General features: G+C 52.1%; 1 protein-coding gene across 5 annotated transcripts; it reads left to right on the top strand.

Annotated features, from left to right (window-relative positions):
• The first annotated feature begins 2,177 nt into the window (after nt 1–2,177).
• Nucleotides 2,178–7,808, top strand: COPS7A (COP9 signalosome subunit 7A). 5 transcript variants are annotated; one of them, XM_002712894.6, is made up of 8 exons: nt 2,178–2,213; nt 2,670–2,873; nt 4,383–4,458; nt 4,694–4,782; nt 5,612–5,814; nt 6,383–6,488; nt 6,640–6,791; nt 6,957–7,808. In XM_002712894.6, the coding sequence occupies exons 2-8, from the start codon at nt 2,712–2,714 to the stop codon at nt 6,994–6,996; spliced, it is 828 nt and encodes a 275-aa protein (XP_002712940.1). In that variant the 5' UTR covers nt 2,178–2,213; nt 2,670–2,711; the 3' UTR covers nt 6,997–7,808. The 5 variants fall into 5 exon arrangements, with proteins under 5 accessions (XP_002712940.1, XP_008257978.1, XP_008257976.1 ...); XM_008259756.5 differs by having other exon boundaries at nt 2,178–2,240; XM_008259754.5 differs by having other exon boundaries at nt 2,178–2,311.
• The last annotated feature ends 11,784 nt before the right edge of the window (nt 7,809–19,592 follow it).

The following is a 19,592-nucleotide window of genomic DNA, read 5'->3' as shown; positions in this document are numbered from 1 at the left end:
TGGGCCCTGCACCCCATGGGAGACCAGGAGAAGCACCTGGCTCCTGCCATCAGATCAGTGTGGTGTGCCGGCCACAGCGCGCTGGCCGCGGCAGCCATTGTAGGGTGAACCAATGGCAAAGGAAGACCTTTCTCTCTGTCTCTCTGTCTCTCTCTCTCTCTCTCTCACTATCCACTCTGCCTGTAAAAAAAAAAAAAAAAAAAAAAAAGCCAGGCTGAAGCCAGGAGCCAAGAACTGCATCTGGGTCTCCATGTGGGTGGAAGGAGCTCAAGTACTGGGCTGTCATTAGCTGCTTCCCGGGCACATTAGCAGGGAGCTGGGTGGGAAGTGAGAGAGCAGCGGGCACTCCAGCCAGTGCTCTGGTATGGGATAGGAAGTCCCAAGAGTTGCTTAACTTGCTGCACCACAGTGTGTGCCTGCTTAGATTTTTCTTTTTCCTACCCTCTTTTAAAATGATAAGCTTGGGGGCCAGCCAGTGCTGTGGCATAGCAGGTAAAGCCACCACCTCCAGTGCTTGCATCCCATATGGACACCGGTTCTAGTCCCGGCTGCTCCACTTCTGATCCAGCTCTCGCTATGGCCTGGGAAAGCAGTAGAAGATGGCCCAAGTCCTTGGGCCCTTGTACCCATGTGGGAAACCCGGAAGAAGCTCCTGGCTCCTGGCTTTGGATTGCTGCAGCTCCGGACATTGCGGCCAATTGGGGAGTGAACCAGCTGTAGTATTTTGTTATGCCTTTGACTCCTTCTCACTTCCGTTTTCTCTCTTCCACTCACTTCTCCTCCCCTCCCCCTCCTTCCTGCTCTCTCTCCCTTCTGTGTTTATGCTTCGCATTTTTCTACCACAAACCAAGGGATAATGACCATAAGCTCTTTATTTTTTTAAAAAAGGTTTATTTATGTATTTGAAAGGGAGAGTTACAGAAAGGCAGAGGCAGAGAAAGAGGGGAAAGTCTTCCATCCTCTGGTTCACTCGCCCAGTGACCACAACGGCCTGAGCAGGGCCAATCTGAGCCATCTGAGCCAGGAGCCAGGAGCCTCTTCTGGGTCTCCCGCGTGGGTGGTTGCACTTGGGCCATTGCCTACTGCTTTCCCAGGCCATAGCAGAGAGCTGGATCAGAAGTGGAGCAGCCGGCGTTGGAACCGGAGCGCATATGGGATGCTGGCACTGCAGGCGGCGGCTTTGCCCACCACACCACAGCAGCAGCCCCATAAGCTCTAGTATTTAAACCCTTCAGCCCTAGCGGCCCACCAGTCCTAGGATTTTGTCTGGTTTTGCACTTTCTCATCTTTCCCCTTCTTGTGCGTTACTTAACTCGGCTGGTCCTCAGTTTTTCCATCTGCAAAGTGGAGATAACTACTAGATTGTTGTGAGAATCGAATGAATTAGGTAAAGCTCATAGTTCAGTGCTTAATATAACAAGCAGCCTCTAAATTTTTTAAAGTGTCAGAGGTGACGTGGAGAGATGATTTTGAATTCAAAAAGACCTAAATTCCAAGTTAATCTGATTTTTACGAGCCTCAACTTACTTATGTAAAAATAGGAAAGATGACATTCGGCTCTCTTCCACCTAGGGTTTTCTCCCTCTCGCCTCTTGAATTAAGTCAGTGAGCCAGAAACATCACTGAGTACATGACGTCATCACGGTAGGGGAGTCCAGGAGTCAAACGGGGTGCAGAACAGCTGTCCGCACGCACAAGTGATAAAGATGCCTGCTATCTCTCCTGCTCCTCCAACAGGTGAGCGGTTGGCCTCCCCACGTGCTCTCGGCCGCAGAGCTTCTACGATTGCCTACTGTTTCCTCCTCCACCTCCCTGTCTCCTGCCATCACCGTTTTCCTCTCGCCCCGGCCACGCGGCGCTGCCCGGATGCCCAGACCGCCAACCACAGCCAGGGACCAGGGGTCCCCTCGGTATTCAGTCCCTAGCAGTCTTCCACTCATAAAGTTTTATTGAAACAGAGCAGAAAAAAAGGCTCCCGTCATTCTTTCCCCGGCAACCAATCCAAAGAGCAGGCTCTCGGCGGCCGGCGGGGCGGGGCGGGGCGCGTCTCCTCCGACACCTGCGTCGCCGGAGCGGAAGTACGGCCGGAAGCCGGCCATCGAGTTCAGTGGCCAGAGCGGCCCTGCAGGGAGGTGGCAGGAAAGGCTTGGAACAGCTGCCGGAGGTGACGGAACGACGGCCCCGCCCGGTGCGCTGGAAGACGAAGCTTCCAGGTAGTGGCCCGCAGAGTCTGGCCCAGGGTACGACGGGACAGTCGGCGGGAGCCCATGGTCCCTGGGCGGCCTCTTTAAGGGAGGAGGTGGAGCCACGTGTAAGGATCGTGGGGGTGAGGTCACGTGGTTGGGGGCACGTGTGGGAGCGAGTGGAGAACCGAGGGGTGCGTTGTCGTTGGGGTGCATGACCTGTGACCCCAGCCGTCGCCGCGCTGCATCCTGTGCCTTGGGGTTCACGTGGTGTGCCTTGGGAGTTAGTCCCAGGGGCAGGGGGAGAGGGTGGGCGTGGCAGCCCTGTGAGGCGGCTGCCTTTAGGGTCCACGTTCCCCACTGCTCCTGCTCCGATTCCTCCCTGCAGAAATGGCTTGTTGCTTCTACGGTCCGGCCCCTTGCCCTCGCCTTTGCCATCCCGCCAGTGCTCAGGGACCTGCAGTTTCACGTCCTCTTTCCTTGCAGCTCCAGACATCCTGAGCCCAGGTCCCCCAGCTCAGTACAGCCATGAGTGCGGAGGTGAAGGTGACAGGGCAGAACCAGGAGCAGTTTTTGCTGCTGGCCAAGTCGGCTAAGGGGGCAGCGCTGGCCACACTCATCCACCAGGTGTTGGAGGCCCCTGGTGTCTACGTATTTGGGGAACTGCTGGATATGCCTAATGTTAGAGAGGTGGGTTGCTGGCCTGGGTAGCCCCTCAGGGAAGCATGGGGCATAAGTCTGGCTTTGAGAATGGACTCATTTCGCAACCCCACGAAACCATTTTGTTGAACAAGAACACAGTGATGATTAACTGGCGCGTTGCAAAAGTAAATAATAAGCAAATAAACGTCTTAGTTTGTCTGTCGTTGTAACAGAAAATGCAGTATTTACATTTGTAAGCAAAAGAGCATGTCATTGCAAATAGGAAGGTTGGGTTCCAGTCTGTCCCCCCCAGTGTAATACCTCCTGACAATCGGGGCGTCTCGTTGAGGGCCTCGGTTTCCTCTTTTAAAGATGGAGATGATACTTTTCTCGACGGTCACTGTAGGAATCCAGTAAGATCATGGGAAAGTGTTAGGTCTGATGCAGATGGAATGAACAGGTTAAATTAGCAGACAGTACTCTCCCTGGGCAGCCTGTGCTAATGCACCTGAGAAAGGAAAGAAAGGAGGTGTCTTTTCCCCCCAGAGACACATGGCAGACTGTTGGAACACAGCAGAGACTTTCACACAGAAGTGGCAAGGTTCAAAGTCCAGGGCGGATGAGTCACCAAGATGTGTGATCCCCACCCATGCCCTGAGACGCTGTGACAGCAATGTGTAGGTAAACTGTTAGCCAGTTTGTGAGGGCTTGTGATTGAGTCAGTGGATATGGCTTTTTGAGGTCACTGTGATATGGAAAAAATTGGGGCTTTTTTCCCCTTACTTTCATCTGCAGTGGGTCCAAAAAAGTATCCGTTAAGGGGAACACAGAGAAGCACTGAGTGCCCGTGTGGCCCTCTGCTGGTGTTCAGTACCAAACAGGAGTCTTAGGAACCAGTGGAAGAGATGAGATGATGGATAGTGCCATATAAATCATTGGTTCAGCAAGCATGTACTGAAGGGCTGACCACACGCAGAGGTCTGTTTTCTCTTAGAGGGATACCAGACTTGGTCTGGAATCCTATTGAAAGAGATTCTAATTTCAGACCCTTCTGCAGGGATTGATGGCTTAAATGCCCAAATGAGTGATCAGATAGAAGAGGAGGTATGGGTAGGCTGGACTGGGTGATGGAAGACCACCTCCCACCGATGCAGGGCTGCGACAGAGACCACAGCTCAGATGCCTGTTGGGTGTGCAGCTGTCAACAAGGGACTCTGGTGAACGGAGGGGTCGGAGACGACTGCAGAGGGATGCTCAGATTCAGGAAGGGCAGACACGCCCACAGCCAGACAGTACAGCTGGCCGCTTCTGGTGGCTGTGTCTTACAGTTGGAACACTGAATGTTTTCAACCTTGAGTTTACTGGAGGGTGTGTATGCATTGGGAAATAGTCCAAGCAAAGGTGGAAATGAGCCCTACCTGTGAGGAGAGTGATCAGAGAGCCCCTCTTGGTGAGCTGGGGGGAGGGGCGACATTTTCCAGGAAAGGTGGGGCTGGAAAGAGTGAGGGTGTCGAGGGAAGCCCTTGCCATCACCACGTCTCTTGCCTCACCTTGCAGCTCGCCGAAAGTGACTTTGCTTCCACGTTCCGGCTGCTCACCGTGTTTGCTTATGGGACGTACGCTGACTACTTAGGTAACCAGGGGGGCTGGAGCTGTGCAGTGATGGGAGTGGAAGAAGGGCGGTTTTTGGAGGCACTTTAAGAGAAAATTCCTGGGATACCCCACATAGGTCCCCTGGGTGCACAGTTTCAGGGTCAAGACCTGAATCAGATTGAAAAACTCAGAACAAAACAAAAAACAAGGGTGAAGGAAGTGTAGGCTTCCCACAAAACTGCAGTCGATTTCCTCCACTTTGTCCTCTTCCCCAGCTGAAGCCCGGAACCTGCCCCCACTCACAGAGGCTCAGAAGAATAAGCTTCGACACCTCTCCGTGGTCACGCTGGCTGCTAAAGTCAAGGTGAGTGGCAGTCTCCCAGGTCTAGGCATCCTTCTCTGTGTCTGGGAGGTGACACTAGGATGTCCCAGGACCAGACTTGCCTCGTCCTGCCCCCCTCAGGGTCTGTCTGGAGTCCATCACCGAGCCATTTAGGCTGAGCCTTCTCTTAGTTTTCTCTTTGTAAGTTTTCAGTCACCTTAAGTTCTAAGTAAATATCTTTTGTATGCTGCTGAAAGTGGCAACGAGGGTGCCATGCATGTGTTGTACAATTACTTCCGTTCCCACGGCCTCAGCTGGAATAGGCTCTCTTCTGACAAGGTGCCAGGCTTCTGTTTGGTGGAGTAAGACATGCATATAACGCAGAAGGATCTCTGTATTCCTGCTGGCCTCAGTTTCCTGCCACACCCCCCAAGCTGAGGTTTCCCAGTTGTTATTTGACTGTCTTGTTACTGTCCTGACTTGATTTAAACCGAGCTCTGCATTGTGCAATGCCTGTGCAGAGGTCAGACTTCTCCCCTGCCGCATATTCCCACCGTGCCAGGGTGATCTTGATGCAGGGCTGCCTGAGCTCCTGAGCTGTGGCCAGAGGAATGACCCCAGACAGGTGTCGCTTGCTTGCTCGCTCTGGTCTGGAGAAATAGGGTGGTAAGGGAGCTTAAGTCTTGTGTTTTATTTAAGATTGGCCTTCTCATGCTGTTTTCTTGAGGTGGGAATACATTTACTTATTCTGCCCTAGAGGAAGTGGTATAGGAACAGAGCGGAGGGCAGATGAGCCAGGGCGGAGGGAAGATGATTTCTGGAAACCCCTTCCTGCTGCGGCTCCTCACAAATCCTGGCCTCCCGGGCCCAGTGCATCCCATACGCAGTGTTGCTGGAGGCGCTGGCCCTGCGGAACGTGCGGCAGCTGGAGGACCTGGTGATCGAGGCCGTGTACGCGGATGTGCTCCGCGGCTCCCTGGACCAGCGCAATCAGCGGCTGGAGGTGGACTACAGCATCGGGCGAGACATCCAGCGCCAGGACCTCAGCGCCATCGCCCGAACCCTGCAGGAGTGGTGAGAGCCGAGGGCGGCACTGTCCCTCCCCTCCTCACCCCAAGAAAGGGAGAGGTACTTCAGGGCAGGAGAGAGCAGGGGCTGGGCTGGGCTGCGACCCAGGAGGCTGAAGCAAAGTGAGCCATCCCTCCAAAGGCGTCTGAGGCAGGGATGGAGGCGGCCCAGGGAGGCAGGAGGCAGTGTCCTTGGTAAAGTGCATGGGGAGGGAGCGGGGATGCTACCCACGTCGGTCTTCTGTCTAGGCTGGATTCAACTCATTGGTTTGTGACCGCCGTTGGCCACAGGCCTCTGCTTTGCTCCTGTCTAACCTCACTGTCCGTCCTCATTCATCCCCCACCCCTTTGGTTTTCCGCTTCTCCTCCGACTTGCCCAGCACTTGCGGCACTTCCCTGCCACTCTCCTGTCCCACCTGAGGGTCTGTCTCACTGGGGGGACTGCTGTAGGTGGTTGCCAAGGCCCAGCTCGGACAGGGGTTAGATGCTGGGAGCTACGGGTCTTTTGGAGTCTGTCTGTCATGAGTGTGCTCGCAGCCCTCTGTGCTGACGCGTCTCCTCGTCCCACCCTGCAGGTGTGTGGGCTGTGAGGTTGTGCTGTCAGGCATTGAGGAGCAAGTGAGCCGGGCCAACCAGCACAAGGAGCAGCAGCTGGGCCTGAAGCAGCAGATTGAGAGTGAGGTGAGCAGGGCTCACCCACACTGCCCCAGCCTGGGCCACTTGTCTTGTGCAGAGGCGTTTGGACCATGGCTGTAGCAGACAGGTCAGATGGGCAGAGTCTATCATGTTCCGGAAACTTCTTTGCTCCCCCCTATGGCTTTCATCCTGGTAGGTTGCCAACCTTAAGAAAACCATTAAAGTTACCACTGCGGCAGCGGCTGCAGCCACATCTCAGGACCCTGAGCAACACCTGACTGAGCTGAGAGAACCTGCCGCAGGCACCAACCAGCGCCAGCCCAGCAAGAAGGCCTCAAAGGGCAAAGGGTGAGCCGGGCAGCGGAGCTCTTGCCCTGGGGCACTCCACTCAGCTCGGGGCCCCAGCTGCTCTTACATCCTCTCCTTTCATCCTTTGCATGGGGATAGGGAGTTGGGGGAGGCTTTGGGGGTAGGGAGTCCCTGCACCCATTCTCTTTCTCTTCCCCTTGCCAGGCTCCGAGGGAGTGCCAAGATTTGGTCCAAGTCGAACTGAAGGGACTGTCATTTCTTCCTTGGGACTGTGGGTCCCAGCTGCCTGCCTGCCCTTAGGAGTTCTCAGAGAGCTTTCCTGTGCCCCTGGCCAGCTGATAATCCTCAGTTCATGACCTTTCACCCCCACCCCCCACCCCCAAGCATAGATCACACCTTCTCTGGGGAGGAGGCAAGTACAGGTCACATTTTTATTGGTACTTTTGTTTTATGTGACTTTCTAATGTGTTGCATTGCCCCCTTCCCCATCGTGCTCTGTTTCTTTAAGAGCTCGACATCTATCCTGTTCCTTACATCTGTCGCCAGGTAAGGGGCTAGCTCTGACGGGGCTTGCTCTGTCTCCAGCATAACCCACAGGTGTTCCTTCTCCTGCCATGTTGCTGCATGCCTGTCCCCCCCATCACTCCCTACCCCCACCTATGGGTGGCATCTCAAGGGCCATGGGCCCTTACCTTTATGCCCACCCTGAGAGTTTGGGAGCCGGCTTACCATTCTGAATGACTGGACACTTTCATCCTAGAATTCTCTCACACTACGGTTGTCTCCTCTCCTCCTTCTTCCCCTTGGATCCTGGGAGTGCTGCAGCTTCAGTAACCCCAGAGCCCAAGGAGGGCAGCTGTTATTAGGATGCTGAGAGATGGTTCTGTGGGCCCTGACCATCTTGGGAAGCCTGGTGGCAGTCTTGCAAGGCTTTATGTCCCCTGTTGTGACTTTGGTGGGGAAGGGAGGGCATATAGATTGTATTTAAAAAGGTGTATATGCATATATCTATATATAACATGACACAGAAATAAATCTATGAGAAGTCTATCTACACACATGTCCTGCACTGGGTATCTTCTGTGTTTGATATTTGTGGATGGGAAGAAGACTCATTCCCAGTCTACTCTAAAAAAGGGCTGGAAAATGATGAGAACCAGATTCTAAATCCCGAGTCCTGGTGCCCTGTGACTTTGGACAGACTGCTTCATACCTGAGCACTCCTTCCTGAGCACCCACGTGTGCCGGTCACGCTCCCTGCCTCCTGCATCATCAGAGAATCCTCAGGGGAAGAGTTGATGACGAACTTGGATTTCACATCACAGTCACAGCCATCGTATCTGGCAGGAGCACGCAGTTGGGCTCCTGCCCTTCTTCCAAGTTAGGACTTCGCAGGAAGTCTGCTAGCCTGGCCCAGAGTGCTGCCGTGAACGCCTCGGAACCGGGAGGCTGTGGCGGAGGCGGCAGGGAGCCCTCTCTGCAGAGCTGGTGCTGGTTGTCTAGGTGGAGGCTGAAGAGAGACCACTCCACACCGGCCCTGCAGCTGTCAGTCATGGAGCCAGCAAGTAGGAGTGGGGTCTTGAGGTTTTGATTAAAAGTAGACTGGGTGAGCTTAGTGGGTTTTTTGTTGTGTTTTATGTTTATTGTCACCTACTTGACAAGCAGAGCTAGAGAGGGAGCTTGATCTCCATTTGTTAGTCTGCTCCCCAGATGCCCTCAATAGCCATGACAGCGCCACGACAAAGCCAGGAGCCCAGAACTCCATCCAGGTCTCCCACAGGGGTGCTAGGGACCCACGTACTGGGCCATCATCGGCTGCCTCTCAGGCGCATCAGCAGGAGGCCGTTTTGGAAGCACAGAGTAGCCAGGACTGGATTCAAGCACTCTGATTATGGGATGTGAGCATCCCGTGCAGCCGTTCAACACAACTCCCACCCCAGGCTTCCTGTCCTGTGAGGGGAATGAAGACCTAACGGGACCCGTGCAGTGAGCCTCATTTCAGCACACTTGGCTTCTCAACTTTGCCCTAGACAAGCTGTTTTGAATCGGGTTTGAACCTGTTTTGCATTGGTTCTCAGCGTCTGCCTCTGAAATCAACCCCGTCTTCCTCTCCCACTCAAGTGTAGGAATTGTGAGTTCCTGGTACTTTCAACCTGCGCCTATCGTCCCCTTTTCCTGTGAGCTGCCCCCAGCTGAAGGCCCCGTAACTCTCTAGACCCCTGGTTCCAGACTCCAGTGCGTGGCTCTGAAGGCCTCACTAGAGGCTGGCCTCTGACTGTTTGGCTTTATACCCAGAGAGGGAGAGGAATCGTTCTCATTGCCAGGGCCATGCAAATGCAATTTGATTTACAAAGAACAAGCTCTTGGCTATCAAGAATGGAGGAGAGTCAGCAGGTTATTTGGAAAGTAGTGAAGGCACAGTTTTTGACCAGGAAATTTGGTTCAAGATTTAGGGATTCGAGAGCTGGCATTGTAGCATGGCACTTTAAGCCTCTGCTGGCAAAACCAGCATCCCATATCTGCGCTCCGTTTGAAGTCCCAGCTACTGTTTTCCATCCAGCTCTCTGCTAATGTGCCTGTGAGAACAGTGGGAGACAGCCCAAGTTTTTGGGCCCCTGCCACCCAAGTGGGAAAACCAGATGGAATTCCAGGCTTCTGGCTTTGGGGAATGAACCAGTGGATGGAAGATCCCTTTGTTCCTACTCTCTGTCATTCTGCTTTTCAAATAAATAAATTTTTAAGTTGCCTACCCAAGTGGGTGTTGTGGTGCAGTGGGTTAAGTCTCCGCTCAGAACAAACACAAATCATAAAGAGTGCCTGGGCCGGTGTCCTGCCCCTGCTCCTGATCCACCTTCTGTTAAAGTTCACCTTGAGAGGCTTCTGTTAAAGTTCACCTTGAGAGGTAGCAGGTCCTGGCCACCCACTTAGGAAACCTGAGAGATGTTCCTGGCCACTGGAACCAGTTCTAGCCCATTATTTGGGGAGTAAACGAGCAGATGAAAGCTCATTTCTCTTTGTCTATCACAGACAGTGTTTCTATCACAGACAGTGTTTCTCTGGGCCACTAGCATCAAAATCATTGGGGTTAGTTGTCTGGTGCAGTGGTCGGGACCCCCACATGTCCTGTCAGAGTGCCTGGGTTCAAGTCCTGGCTCCACTTCCACTGCTGATGGGCACCTTGGGAAGCAGCAAGTGATGGCCCAAGTGCTCAAGTCCCCACCACCCTCACGGGAGACCTGGATTGACTTCTGGGCTCCTGGCTTTGCCTGGCCCAGCCCTTGATTGTTGCAGGCATTTGGGGAGTGAACCAACACAAAGAAGATCTCATCTCTGTCTTTCATATAGAAATAAAAATTCAAAATTATTAGAGTTTTGGAAAATGTGTCAATTTTGTCATTTGACCCTGCCCGCACCCTAGTTCCCAGCAGATTAGATTGTCCAGGATGTGAACTGGAAATGCACTGTCATGGATCTCAGTCACTTAGCTCTGAGCTGTGACACCCCTTGTACGTAAGCACCCTGGCCCGGATTGGTGCCTACTTGGGTCAGCTGACAAGGCTTCTGCAGGGCCTGGAGGCTGGGGAAGGGGCCCCGGTCACCATATGGAAGAGGAGAGTGAGCAAAGGCAAAATGGTACAGGGCAAGAAAGGACTTGTCCTGTCCTCTGAGGTCCTGCGTGCTGAGTGCTCGGAAGTACTGGGGGACACGAAAGCATTCCGTTGGGGGTGTCTACGTCTTGCTTGAGGTTGGAAAAACCTCTGAAGACATGATCTTGAAACAGCCTAGAAGCCCAAGTAGGAGTTTGCTTGGGGATAAGGGTGAGCTGAAGGCCTGGAGGAGCAGACTGCACCCCGCGTCTGCCTGCCTCTCCCCTAACAGGACGGGCATAATTTGGGGGATGGGACCAGCTGTCAAGTCCTGTACATATGGGTCACTTGTCATCCAACCAAATGGTATATGTATCTTGACTGAAAGTCTGAAATGTAAACCATAATGATTGCGTTACACTATTTAGGCATTCATTTTTATTTTTATTTTTTTGACAGGCAGAGTGGATAGTGAGAGAGAGAGAGACAGAGAGAAAGGTCTTCCTTTTCCATTGGTTCACCCCCAAACAGCCGCTGCGGCTGGCGCGCTGCGGCCAGCGCACCACGCTGATCTGAAGCCAGGAGCCAGGTGCCTCTCCTGGTCTCCCAAGGACTTGGGCCATCCTCTACTGCACTCCCAGGCCATAGCAGAGAGCTGGCCTGGAAGAGGAGTGACTGGGACAGAACCTGGTGCCCCAGCTGGGACTAGAACTTGGGGTGCCGGCGCTGCAGGCAGAGGATTAGCCTATTGAGCCGCGGTACCAGCCTAGGTATTCAGTTTTGAGTGACATTTGTCTGTTGTTTCTGCAATTGTTAATAAAAGCTAATATTTATTGGGTGGTTAACTGTGGTCAGGCCATATTCTAAGTGCTTTAGATGTATAAATTTATTTAATGCTTCTGAGATTGGTACCACTATTATCCTCTTCTAAAAATGACAAGGTAGGGGCAGGCGCTATGGTGTAGTAAGTTAAAGCACCAGCCTACAGCACTGGCATCCCATATGGGGACCAGTCCGAATCTCAGCTGCTCCACTTTCAATTCGGCTCCCTGCTAGTGCACCTGGGAAAGCAGCAGAGCATGGCCCAAGTATTTGGGCCCTTGCACCCACATGGGAGACACAGAAAAAACTCCTGGCTTTGGCCTGGCCTAGTTCTGACCATTGCTGCCATTCGGGGAGTGAACCAGCTGATGGAGGACTTCCCTCTCCCTCTCTCTGTAGCTCTGCCTTTAAAATAAATATAATCAATCTTTAAAAAAGGTTGGGGGGGGGGGGCGGCACTGTGGCACAGCAGTTTAAAGCAGCCTGAAACGCCGGCATCCCATATGGGCACTGGTTCAAGTCCCGGCTGCTCCTTTTCTGATCCAGTTCTCTGCTATGGCCTGGGATAGCAGTAGAAGATGGCCCAAGCCCAATTCCCACGTGGGAGACCTAGAAGAAGCTCCTGGCTCCTGGCTTTGGATTGGTGCAGCTCTGGCCATTGAAGCCATCCGGGGAGTGAACCAACGGAAGAAAGACCTCTCTCTCTGTCTCTACCTCTCTCTGTAACTCTGTCTTAAAAAAAAAAAAAAAAAAAAAGCTGGCACCGCGGCTCACTAAGCTAATCCTCTGCCTTGTGGCGCCGGCACACTAGGTTCTAGTCCCGGTCGGGGCACCGGATTCTGTCCCGGTTGCCCCTCTTCCAGGCCAGCTCTCTGCTGTGGCCAGGGAGTGCAGTGGAGGATGGCCCAAGTGCTTGGGCCCTGCACCCCATGGGAGACCAGGAGAAGCACCTGGCTCCTGCCATCAGATCAGCGCGGTGCGCCGGCCGCAGCGCGCTGGCCGCGGCGGCCATTGGAGGGTGAACCAACGGCAAAGGAAGACCTTTCTCTCTCTCTCTCTCTCTCTCTCTGTTCACTCTGACTGTCAAAAAAAAAAAAAAAAAAAAAAAAAAGAAATAATGACTCTTCTTGCCTGGAAGCAGAGAGCAAGGGTCAGTGTGGTCTCAGCTGAAGTTAGCTACCACAGATTAAAGCTGTTAAAATTACCCCCACCCAAAAAAAAGATCCCTACATTCTATGCTGGAGTACATAAAATTCTGAACCCAGTGAAAATAGCAATAAGGAATCAATGTGAAATAGAAATATTCTCAGGTGGGGGAAAAGTAAAAGAAATTGTCACCAGCAAACCTGCTGTAAAACGCTAAAGGAGGGGCAGTTTTTTGACATAGCAGTTAAGACGCCAATGGGACGCCTGTATCCCCATCAGAGTGCCCAGGTTCAAATACAGCTTCTGCCGATGTACACCCTGGGAGGCAGCAAATCCTGGCAAGCAGCTGTGTATTTCCTCCGCATGTCAGAGACCTGGACTGAGTCTCCAGTGTCTGGCATCAGGCTGGCTCAGCCCATCACTGCAGACATTTAGGGAGTGAACCAGTGACTGGGAGAGATCTGTTTGCCTGTCTCTCTTTCAAAATGAATAAATCACAATTTTTAATGCTGGAATAGTCTTTGTCACAGGGTTAGGGCACCATTCGGATACCTAGGCATCATCTCAGAGTGCCTCACTGGAGTCCCGGATCTACTTCTGATTCCAGCTTCCTGCTCAGGCACACCCTGGGAGGCAGTGGTGATGACTCAAGTACTCGGGTCCTCGCCACCGACCTGGATTGATTTTAAGGCTCATGGCTTTAGTCTGGTCCAGGCTACACTGTTAGGGCATTTGAGGAGTAAGCCAGCAGATGGAAGATTGCTCCCTCGAGTGCATGCTCTCTCTAATAAACTGAAAAATTTTAAAAAGGTATAGTCAACTCAAATTTAAAATATAATTAATACTAAAGAATTCCTACAGACCTAAGGGAAATGACACCAGAGGAAATTTCAGACGTCACCAATGAAGGAACAGGGATAGGCATTGTGGCGCAGTGGGATAAGCCACCACTTAGGACACCCGCATCCTATATTGGAGGGCTGGTTTGAATCTCAGCTACTCTGCTTCCAGTACAGCTTCCTGCTAACGCATCTGGGGAGGCAGCAGGTGATGGCTCAAGTGCCTGAGCCCCTGACATCCACGTGGGAGACCTGAATGGAGTTCTGGGCTCCTGACTTTGGCCTGGTCCAGCCCTGGTTGTTGTAAGCATTTGGGCAGTGAACCAGCTGATGGAAGATTCTCTCTCTCTCTTCCCCTCTCCATGTCCGTATATGTCTGTCTCAGTCTTTCAAGTAGATGAAATTAAACATTTAAAAAAAGGCGGGGGGGGGGGGGGTTGGCTGACGCTGTGGCGCAGTGGGTTAAAATCCCAGCCTGCAGTGCTGGCATCACATATGGGCACCAGTTCTAGTTCCAGTTACTCCACTTCTGATCCAGCTCTGACGTGGCCTGGGAAAGCAGCAGAGGATGGCCCAAGTCCTGGGGCCCCTGTACCTGTATGGGAGACCCAGAAGAAGCTCCTGGCTCCTGGCTCTGGATTGGCTCAGCTCCAGCAGTTGCAGCCATTTGGGGTTGGGGAGTGAACTAGTGGATGGAAGACCCCCTTTCTGTCTCTACCTCTCTCAGTAACTGTCTTCCAAATAAATAAAATAAATCTTTAAAAAAATGTTTCTTACAGTTGAAAATAAAAATTATAAATTTGATGTTTGTTTCCTTAAGAGGAAATTCTCGTTATAATGTTTCAATGTACTTATAACTTTGTCTACAACTAAGAATTCTAAGCTTTCAGTAAGCGAAGTTTCAGTATTTGTTATTTGTATGACAATAATGTATAAGGAGAAAAAGTAAAGGGGCCAACATGGCAACAAAATATCCGTGTTTCACTTGAAGAGGGAAAACAAATTCTAAGTCGACTGTGGCAAGTACACATTTTGTAATCTTTAGAATAGGGCTTAGGAAACCATACGCCTCGGGCCAAATCCAGCCCACTGTCTGTTTATGTAAATATAATCTTGCTGGAAGGTAGGTAGGTCTTGTTCAGTTACATATTATACATGGTTGCTTTTCATGAGGAGTGTTGCTGCAGAGCCCAGCATGGTTATTATCTGGCCCTGTATGGAGAAAACTTGCCAGTCAAGAACACGACACAGGGATTTAGTGAAAAACAATTCATAGCAAAAGTGGACTCAATAACATCAACTAACCCAAAGCAAGGCTGGAAAGTGCAGAGGAATTATAGAGGGAGCAGAGAGAAAATAATTTTAAAATGACAAATCCAAACATTAATAATAATGTTAAATGTAAAGAGACTTAGGCAGGCAGTGTGGTGCAGTGGGTTGAGCCCCTTCTTGGGACACCCGCATCCCCTATTGGGGTATCTGGGTTTGGGTCCCTTCTACTCTGCTTCCAATCCAGCTAGCAGCTGATGAGTCAAGTGCTTGGGATCATCCACCTATACGGGAGACCTGGACGGCTCATGGCTTCACCCGGTCCTACCCTTGACTGTTGCAGGCATTTGGGGGTGAATGAGCAGAGAGAGAATCTATTGGGTCAGTGTTGTGGCATACTGGGTTAAGCCACTGCTTGCGATGCTACCATTCCATATGGGTGTGGGTTCAATTCCTGGCTTCTCCACTTCCCATCCAGCTCCCTACTGGATGCACCTGGGAAACAGTGAAAGGAGTGGCCCAAGTACTTGGGTTGCTGCACCCACAGAGAAGACCTGGATTAAGCTCTTGGCTCCTGTCTTTGGCCTGGACCAGCCCTGGCTGTTGTGGCCATTTGGGGAGTGAACCAGCAGATGGAAGATCTCTCTGTCTCTCTTCTCTAACTCTGCCTTTCAAATAAATGAGTCTTAAAAAAAAAAAAAACACCTTTCTCTGCCTTTCAAGTAGATAAAAATAAACATTTAAATGTAAATGGACCAAATATACATTTAAAATACAGGAATTATTAAGGTAATTTAAAAAAAAAATTAAGGCCAGTGCCGCGGCTCAATAGGCTAATTCTCCACCTAGCAGCACCGGCACACTGGGTTCTAGTCCCGGTTGGGGCGCCGGATTCTTTCCCGGTTGCCCCTCTTCCTGGCCAGCTCTCTGCTGTGGCCCGGGAAGGCAGTGGAGGATGGCCTAGGTGCTTGGGCCCTGCACCCCATGGGAGACCAGGAGAAGCACCTGGCTCCTGCCTTCGGATCAGCGCGGTGCGCTGGTCGCAGCGCGCCAGCTGTGGCAGCCATTGGAGGGTGAACCAACGGCAAAAAGGAAGACCTTTCTCTCTGTCTCTCTCACTATCCACCCTGCCTGTCAAAAAAATAAATATATAAATAAATAAAAAATCCAAGAGGCCTGTGTTGTGGTGTAATGGGTTAAACTACCAGTTGCAACACAGGCATCCCATAAAGACACCAGTTGGAGTTTTAACTGCTCCACTTCCAATTCAGCTCCCTGCTAATGCACCTGGGAAAGCAGCAGCAGATGACCCAACTCCTTGGGTCCCTGCACCTATGTGGGAGACCTGGAAGAAACTCCTGGCTCCTGGCTTTGGCCTGGCACAGCTCTAGTTGTTGCAGCCATCTGGGGCATGAACCAGTGGATAGAAGACTCTTTTCCTCTCTCCTTCTCTCTCCTCTCCCTCTCTATAACTCTGCCTTTTGAATAAATATTTTTTTTAAAAAAGATCCAACATGTGCTATCTTCAAAAAACCCTCTTTAAGGGGTAAGCAATTTGATGCACACCAGGGCAGCAGTTAATACACACTAGGAATGCCTGCATCCCTTACTGGAGTTCCTGGGTCCAAGTCCCAGGTCTACTTCCCATTCCAGCTTTCTGCCAATGCATCCTGGGAGGCAGCAGATAATGGCTCAAGTAGTTGGGTCCCTGCCATTCAAGTGGTAGGCCTGCACTGAGTTCCTGGTTCTTGGGTTTGGCCCGAATGTGAAATGTGGAGTAGCCAGGACTCAAATTAGGCACTCTGACATGGGATGCTGGCATCCTAAGTGTCAGCTTAACTCACCAAAACACCATACGTGTTCCAGAGCGAAGAAAATTATCAGTGATAAAGAGGGACATTACACAATGATAAAAGGTTGTTTTTTCTTTTTTAAAATACTTATTTATTTAAAAGGCAGAGTTACAGAGAGGCAGAGGCACAGAGAGAGAGAGAGAGAGAGAGAGAGAGAATTTCCCATCTGCTGGTTCACTCCCTAAAAGGCCACAATGGCTGGAGCTGGGCCGATCCAAAGCCAGGAGCCAAGAGCTTCTTCTAGATCTCCCACATGGGTGCAGGGGCCCAAGGACTTGGACATCTTCCACTGCTTTCCCAGGCACATTATAGAGATCTGGATTGGAAGTGTTTCAGCTGGGACTGGAATCAGAGCCCATATGGAATGCCAGCACTGCAGGTGGCTGCTTTACCCGCTATGCCCAGCGACATCCCCACCCTGCCTTTTCTTTTTTTAAGATTTATTTATTTTACTTGAAAGGCAGAGTTAGAGAGAGAGAGGAAGAGAGAGATCCATCCACTGGTTCACTCCCTAGATGGCCGCAACAGCTAGGACTGGGCCAGGCTGAAGCCAAGAGCCAGGAGCTTTCTCTGGGTCTCCCACATGCGTGCAGCAGCCCAAGCACTTGGGCTATTTTTCACGGCTTTCTCAGGCCATTAGCAGGGAGCTGGACTGGAAGTGGAGCAGCAGGGACTCGAACCGGCATCCCTGAGATGCTGGCAGCATCGCAGGCAGTGGCTTTACCTGCTGCTGGCACCCCACCAGTGGCCTTCTAAGAATACAGCTTTGTTTCCTTTCACCAAAGCATTCCCTGCTCCAAATCACCTTGACCTTTCCCTGCCATCCCTTTTTCAGAGACCCAACCCCACCCCTGCAGTCATTTCCCAGGCCCCTTCCCCCAACCCCCCAGCTTCAAGTGGCCCAGTGTGCTTGCCCCAGGCCCCTCAGAGACTGGGTTGGCCATGTCTTGAGGATGATGATGGTCTGGAATTGCAAATTCTGCAGGTGGCAGAGGGAGAGGAAGGGATGGATGTGGGAGAAACCAGGAGCCCCTCACTCTTCCCATCCAAAAGGCAAGGACCTCAGGGCAGAGAAGAATCCCAAAGCAGGGCAGGCGATGTGGTGTAGCAAGTTACGCTGCTGCCTGGGATGCCTGCATCACTCATCAGAGTGCCTAGGATCACATCCTGCCTCCACTTCCCATCTATCTTCCTGTTAACATACCTGGGAGGCAGCAGATGATGGCCCAAGTACTTGAGTTCCTGTCAACCAACATGGAGGCTCAGTTGAAGTTCCAAGCTCCTGGCTTCTGCCTGGCCTACCCAAAGCTGTTGCAGACATTTGGGGGAATGAACCAGCAGATGGAAGTTTTGTCTCCTCCTCTATCACTTCCTTTTTAATTAAGTAAATCTCCTTTTTTGAAAGGCAGAGTTACAGAGTGAGAAAGGAAGAAAGATCTTCCATCTGCTGGTTCACTCTCCAAATGGCCACAACAACTGGGGCTGGGTCAGGTCAAACCAGGAGCCTGGAGCTTCATCCAGGTCTCCACATGAGTGCAGGGAACCAAGCACTTGGGCCATCTTCTACTGCTTCCCAGGCCATAGCAGAGAACTAGATCGGAAGTGGAGTGGCCGGGACTTGAACTGGCGCCCATTATGGCCCAAGTACTTAGATCACCTTCTGCTGCTTTCCTAGGCACATTAGCAGGGAGCTGGATCAGAAGTGGAGCAACCAGGACTCGAACTGGCATCCAGAGGACGCTAATGTCATAGGCTGTGGCTTAACCCAGTGCACAACGCTGGCCATGAAGTAAATAAGTCTTAGAATCTCAAAGGACAGAGGAATCTCAAAGGGAAGGAACCCTCAATGTGGATCCAGCTCACCTCAACTCAGGAATAGTCCAAGGAGTTTGAGCCTAGAGACCTGGTTTAAGAGCAGACCCTGGGGCTGGGTAGGCTCAGAGCCATCGCCGGCCCTCCATGGTGGAGAGGGCTATTCTGCACCCCCACCCCACCCCTGCCTGCTAGCCCTCTGCATCCCCAGGTCCCTTGTGCCACCCTTACAGTCAGCTGTGCTGGCTCCACGGTTCCCACCTGCTGAGGCTCACCCAGACCAGCTGGGAGGCTCCTTAGCAGAACCAGCGACACCAGCTCCTCCCAGTCTAACCAACCTCCTCTTCGCGGCCCTCTCCCAGGGCCGCCTCACCTGGCTCCCACCTCTTCAATCCAAAGACCCTGTCACGCATAAGCGCAAGAGAAGTACAGGCTGCTTTCTTATCCCAGCCCAACTGCGATGGCCTGAGAAGGAACCCTTGACCCGTGCTGCCCCTTCAGCCCCTGGAACGACATTTCCCGGACTGGGAGCCCACAGGAGCTAGACATGGACTATGTGTGGGTTAGGCAGCCAGAGCACTGGGTTCTGGGTGGCTTTACCCTATCTGGCCTGGTTATGGGTAGGAAAAAGGGAGAAGGGGAATGGCTAGGACCTGGGTCTCTTAAAACAGTTGGGGAACAACTGTGTGGGGCTGAAGCAGTGACAGGACAAAAGACGTCCTGCGGCCCGAACACCAGGAGAACGGAAAGAATAAGGAAAAAGTAACTGGGGAGGAATTCCAGCAATGCACTGCGCTCTCGGGTGCGCTCACTCCCTGCTCACATTCTGGTGCCAATGCCAGAAGGGCCCAGCGTAGAAAGTAGGGAGCCGATGTTGAGCGAGATTAAGAATCTTCCCTAGACAGGGTGAATGCTTCATGCAATGGTTAAGAACTCCTTGGGATGCCCACACGACACAGCTCCACCACTTCTGATCCAGCTTCCTATCATGTGCACCCTGGGGAGCGGCAGGTGATGGTTCAAGCACTTGGTTCCCTGCCATCCACATGAGATACCCAGATTGAGTTCCATGCTCCTGGCTTCAGCTTGGCCCAGCTCTTGCTGTTAGTATGCATTTGGGGAGTGAACCAGAGGATGCAAGACCTGTCTCTGCCTTTTAAGTAAAATGGGAATAAAATGAAAAGCATTACTTTAAAGGGAAAGAAAAAGCTTTGCTACTGTCATTGCTACTACATGGGGGAGTCGGGCCTTGCTCTTGCCAATGAGCATGCATGAAGTCACTGCTGTCACTCTGCTTTGTCTCAGCCCAAATACCAGCTTCTTCCCACCAGTAATTATCTGGGGCAGGGGAAATAACGTGAGCCTGCCCACGTCCTCCACCCACGTGCTGGGCTAGGACTGAGGGGCGGAGCTGGGAGCCTGCCTTCCCTCTCTCTGCTCCCTCATCCTCACCCCGCAGTGGCAGACAGGTGAGCAAATGCCAGGGGCTGGTTCCTGGGCATCTTGCCCCAC

Source organism: Oryctolagus cuniculus, chromosome 9, assembly GCF_051225735.1.
Source record: "Oryctolagus cuniculus isolate XC-2025 breed Fujian yellow rabbit chromosome 9, ASM5122573v1, whole genome shotgun sequence".
NCBI lineage: Eukaryota > Metazoa > Chordata > Mammalia > Lagomorpha > Leporidae > Oryctolagus > Oryctolagus cuniculus.
Note: the sequence above shows the minus strand (reverse complement) of the source record. Positions and strands in the feature narration are given on the sequence as shown.

What these genes read in the sequence shown, in the direction of transcription:
- COPS7A (XM_002712894.6), top strand. Translation starts at nt 2,712, where the DNA reads ATGAGTGCGGAGGTGAAGGTGACAGGGCAGAACCAGGAGCAGTTTTTG. An exon ending in AGCAGCAGATTGAGAGTGAG is followed by an intron (nt 6,489 to 6,639) that starts GTGAGCAGGGCT and finishes TCATCCTGGTAG; the next exon opens with GTTGCCAACCTTAAGAAAAC. An exon ending in AAGGCCTCAAAGGGCAAAGG is followed by an intron (nt 6,792 to 6,956) that starts GTGAGCCGGGCA and finishes TCCCCTTGCCAG; the next exon opens with GCTCCGAGGGAGTGCCAAGA.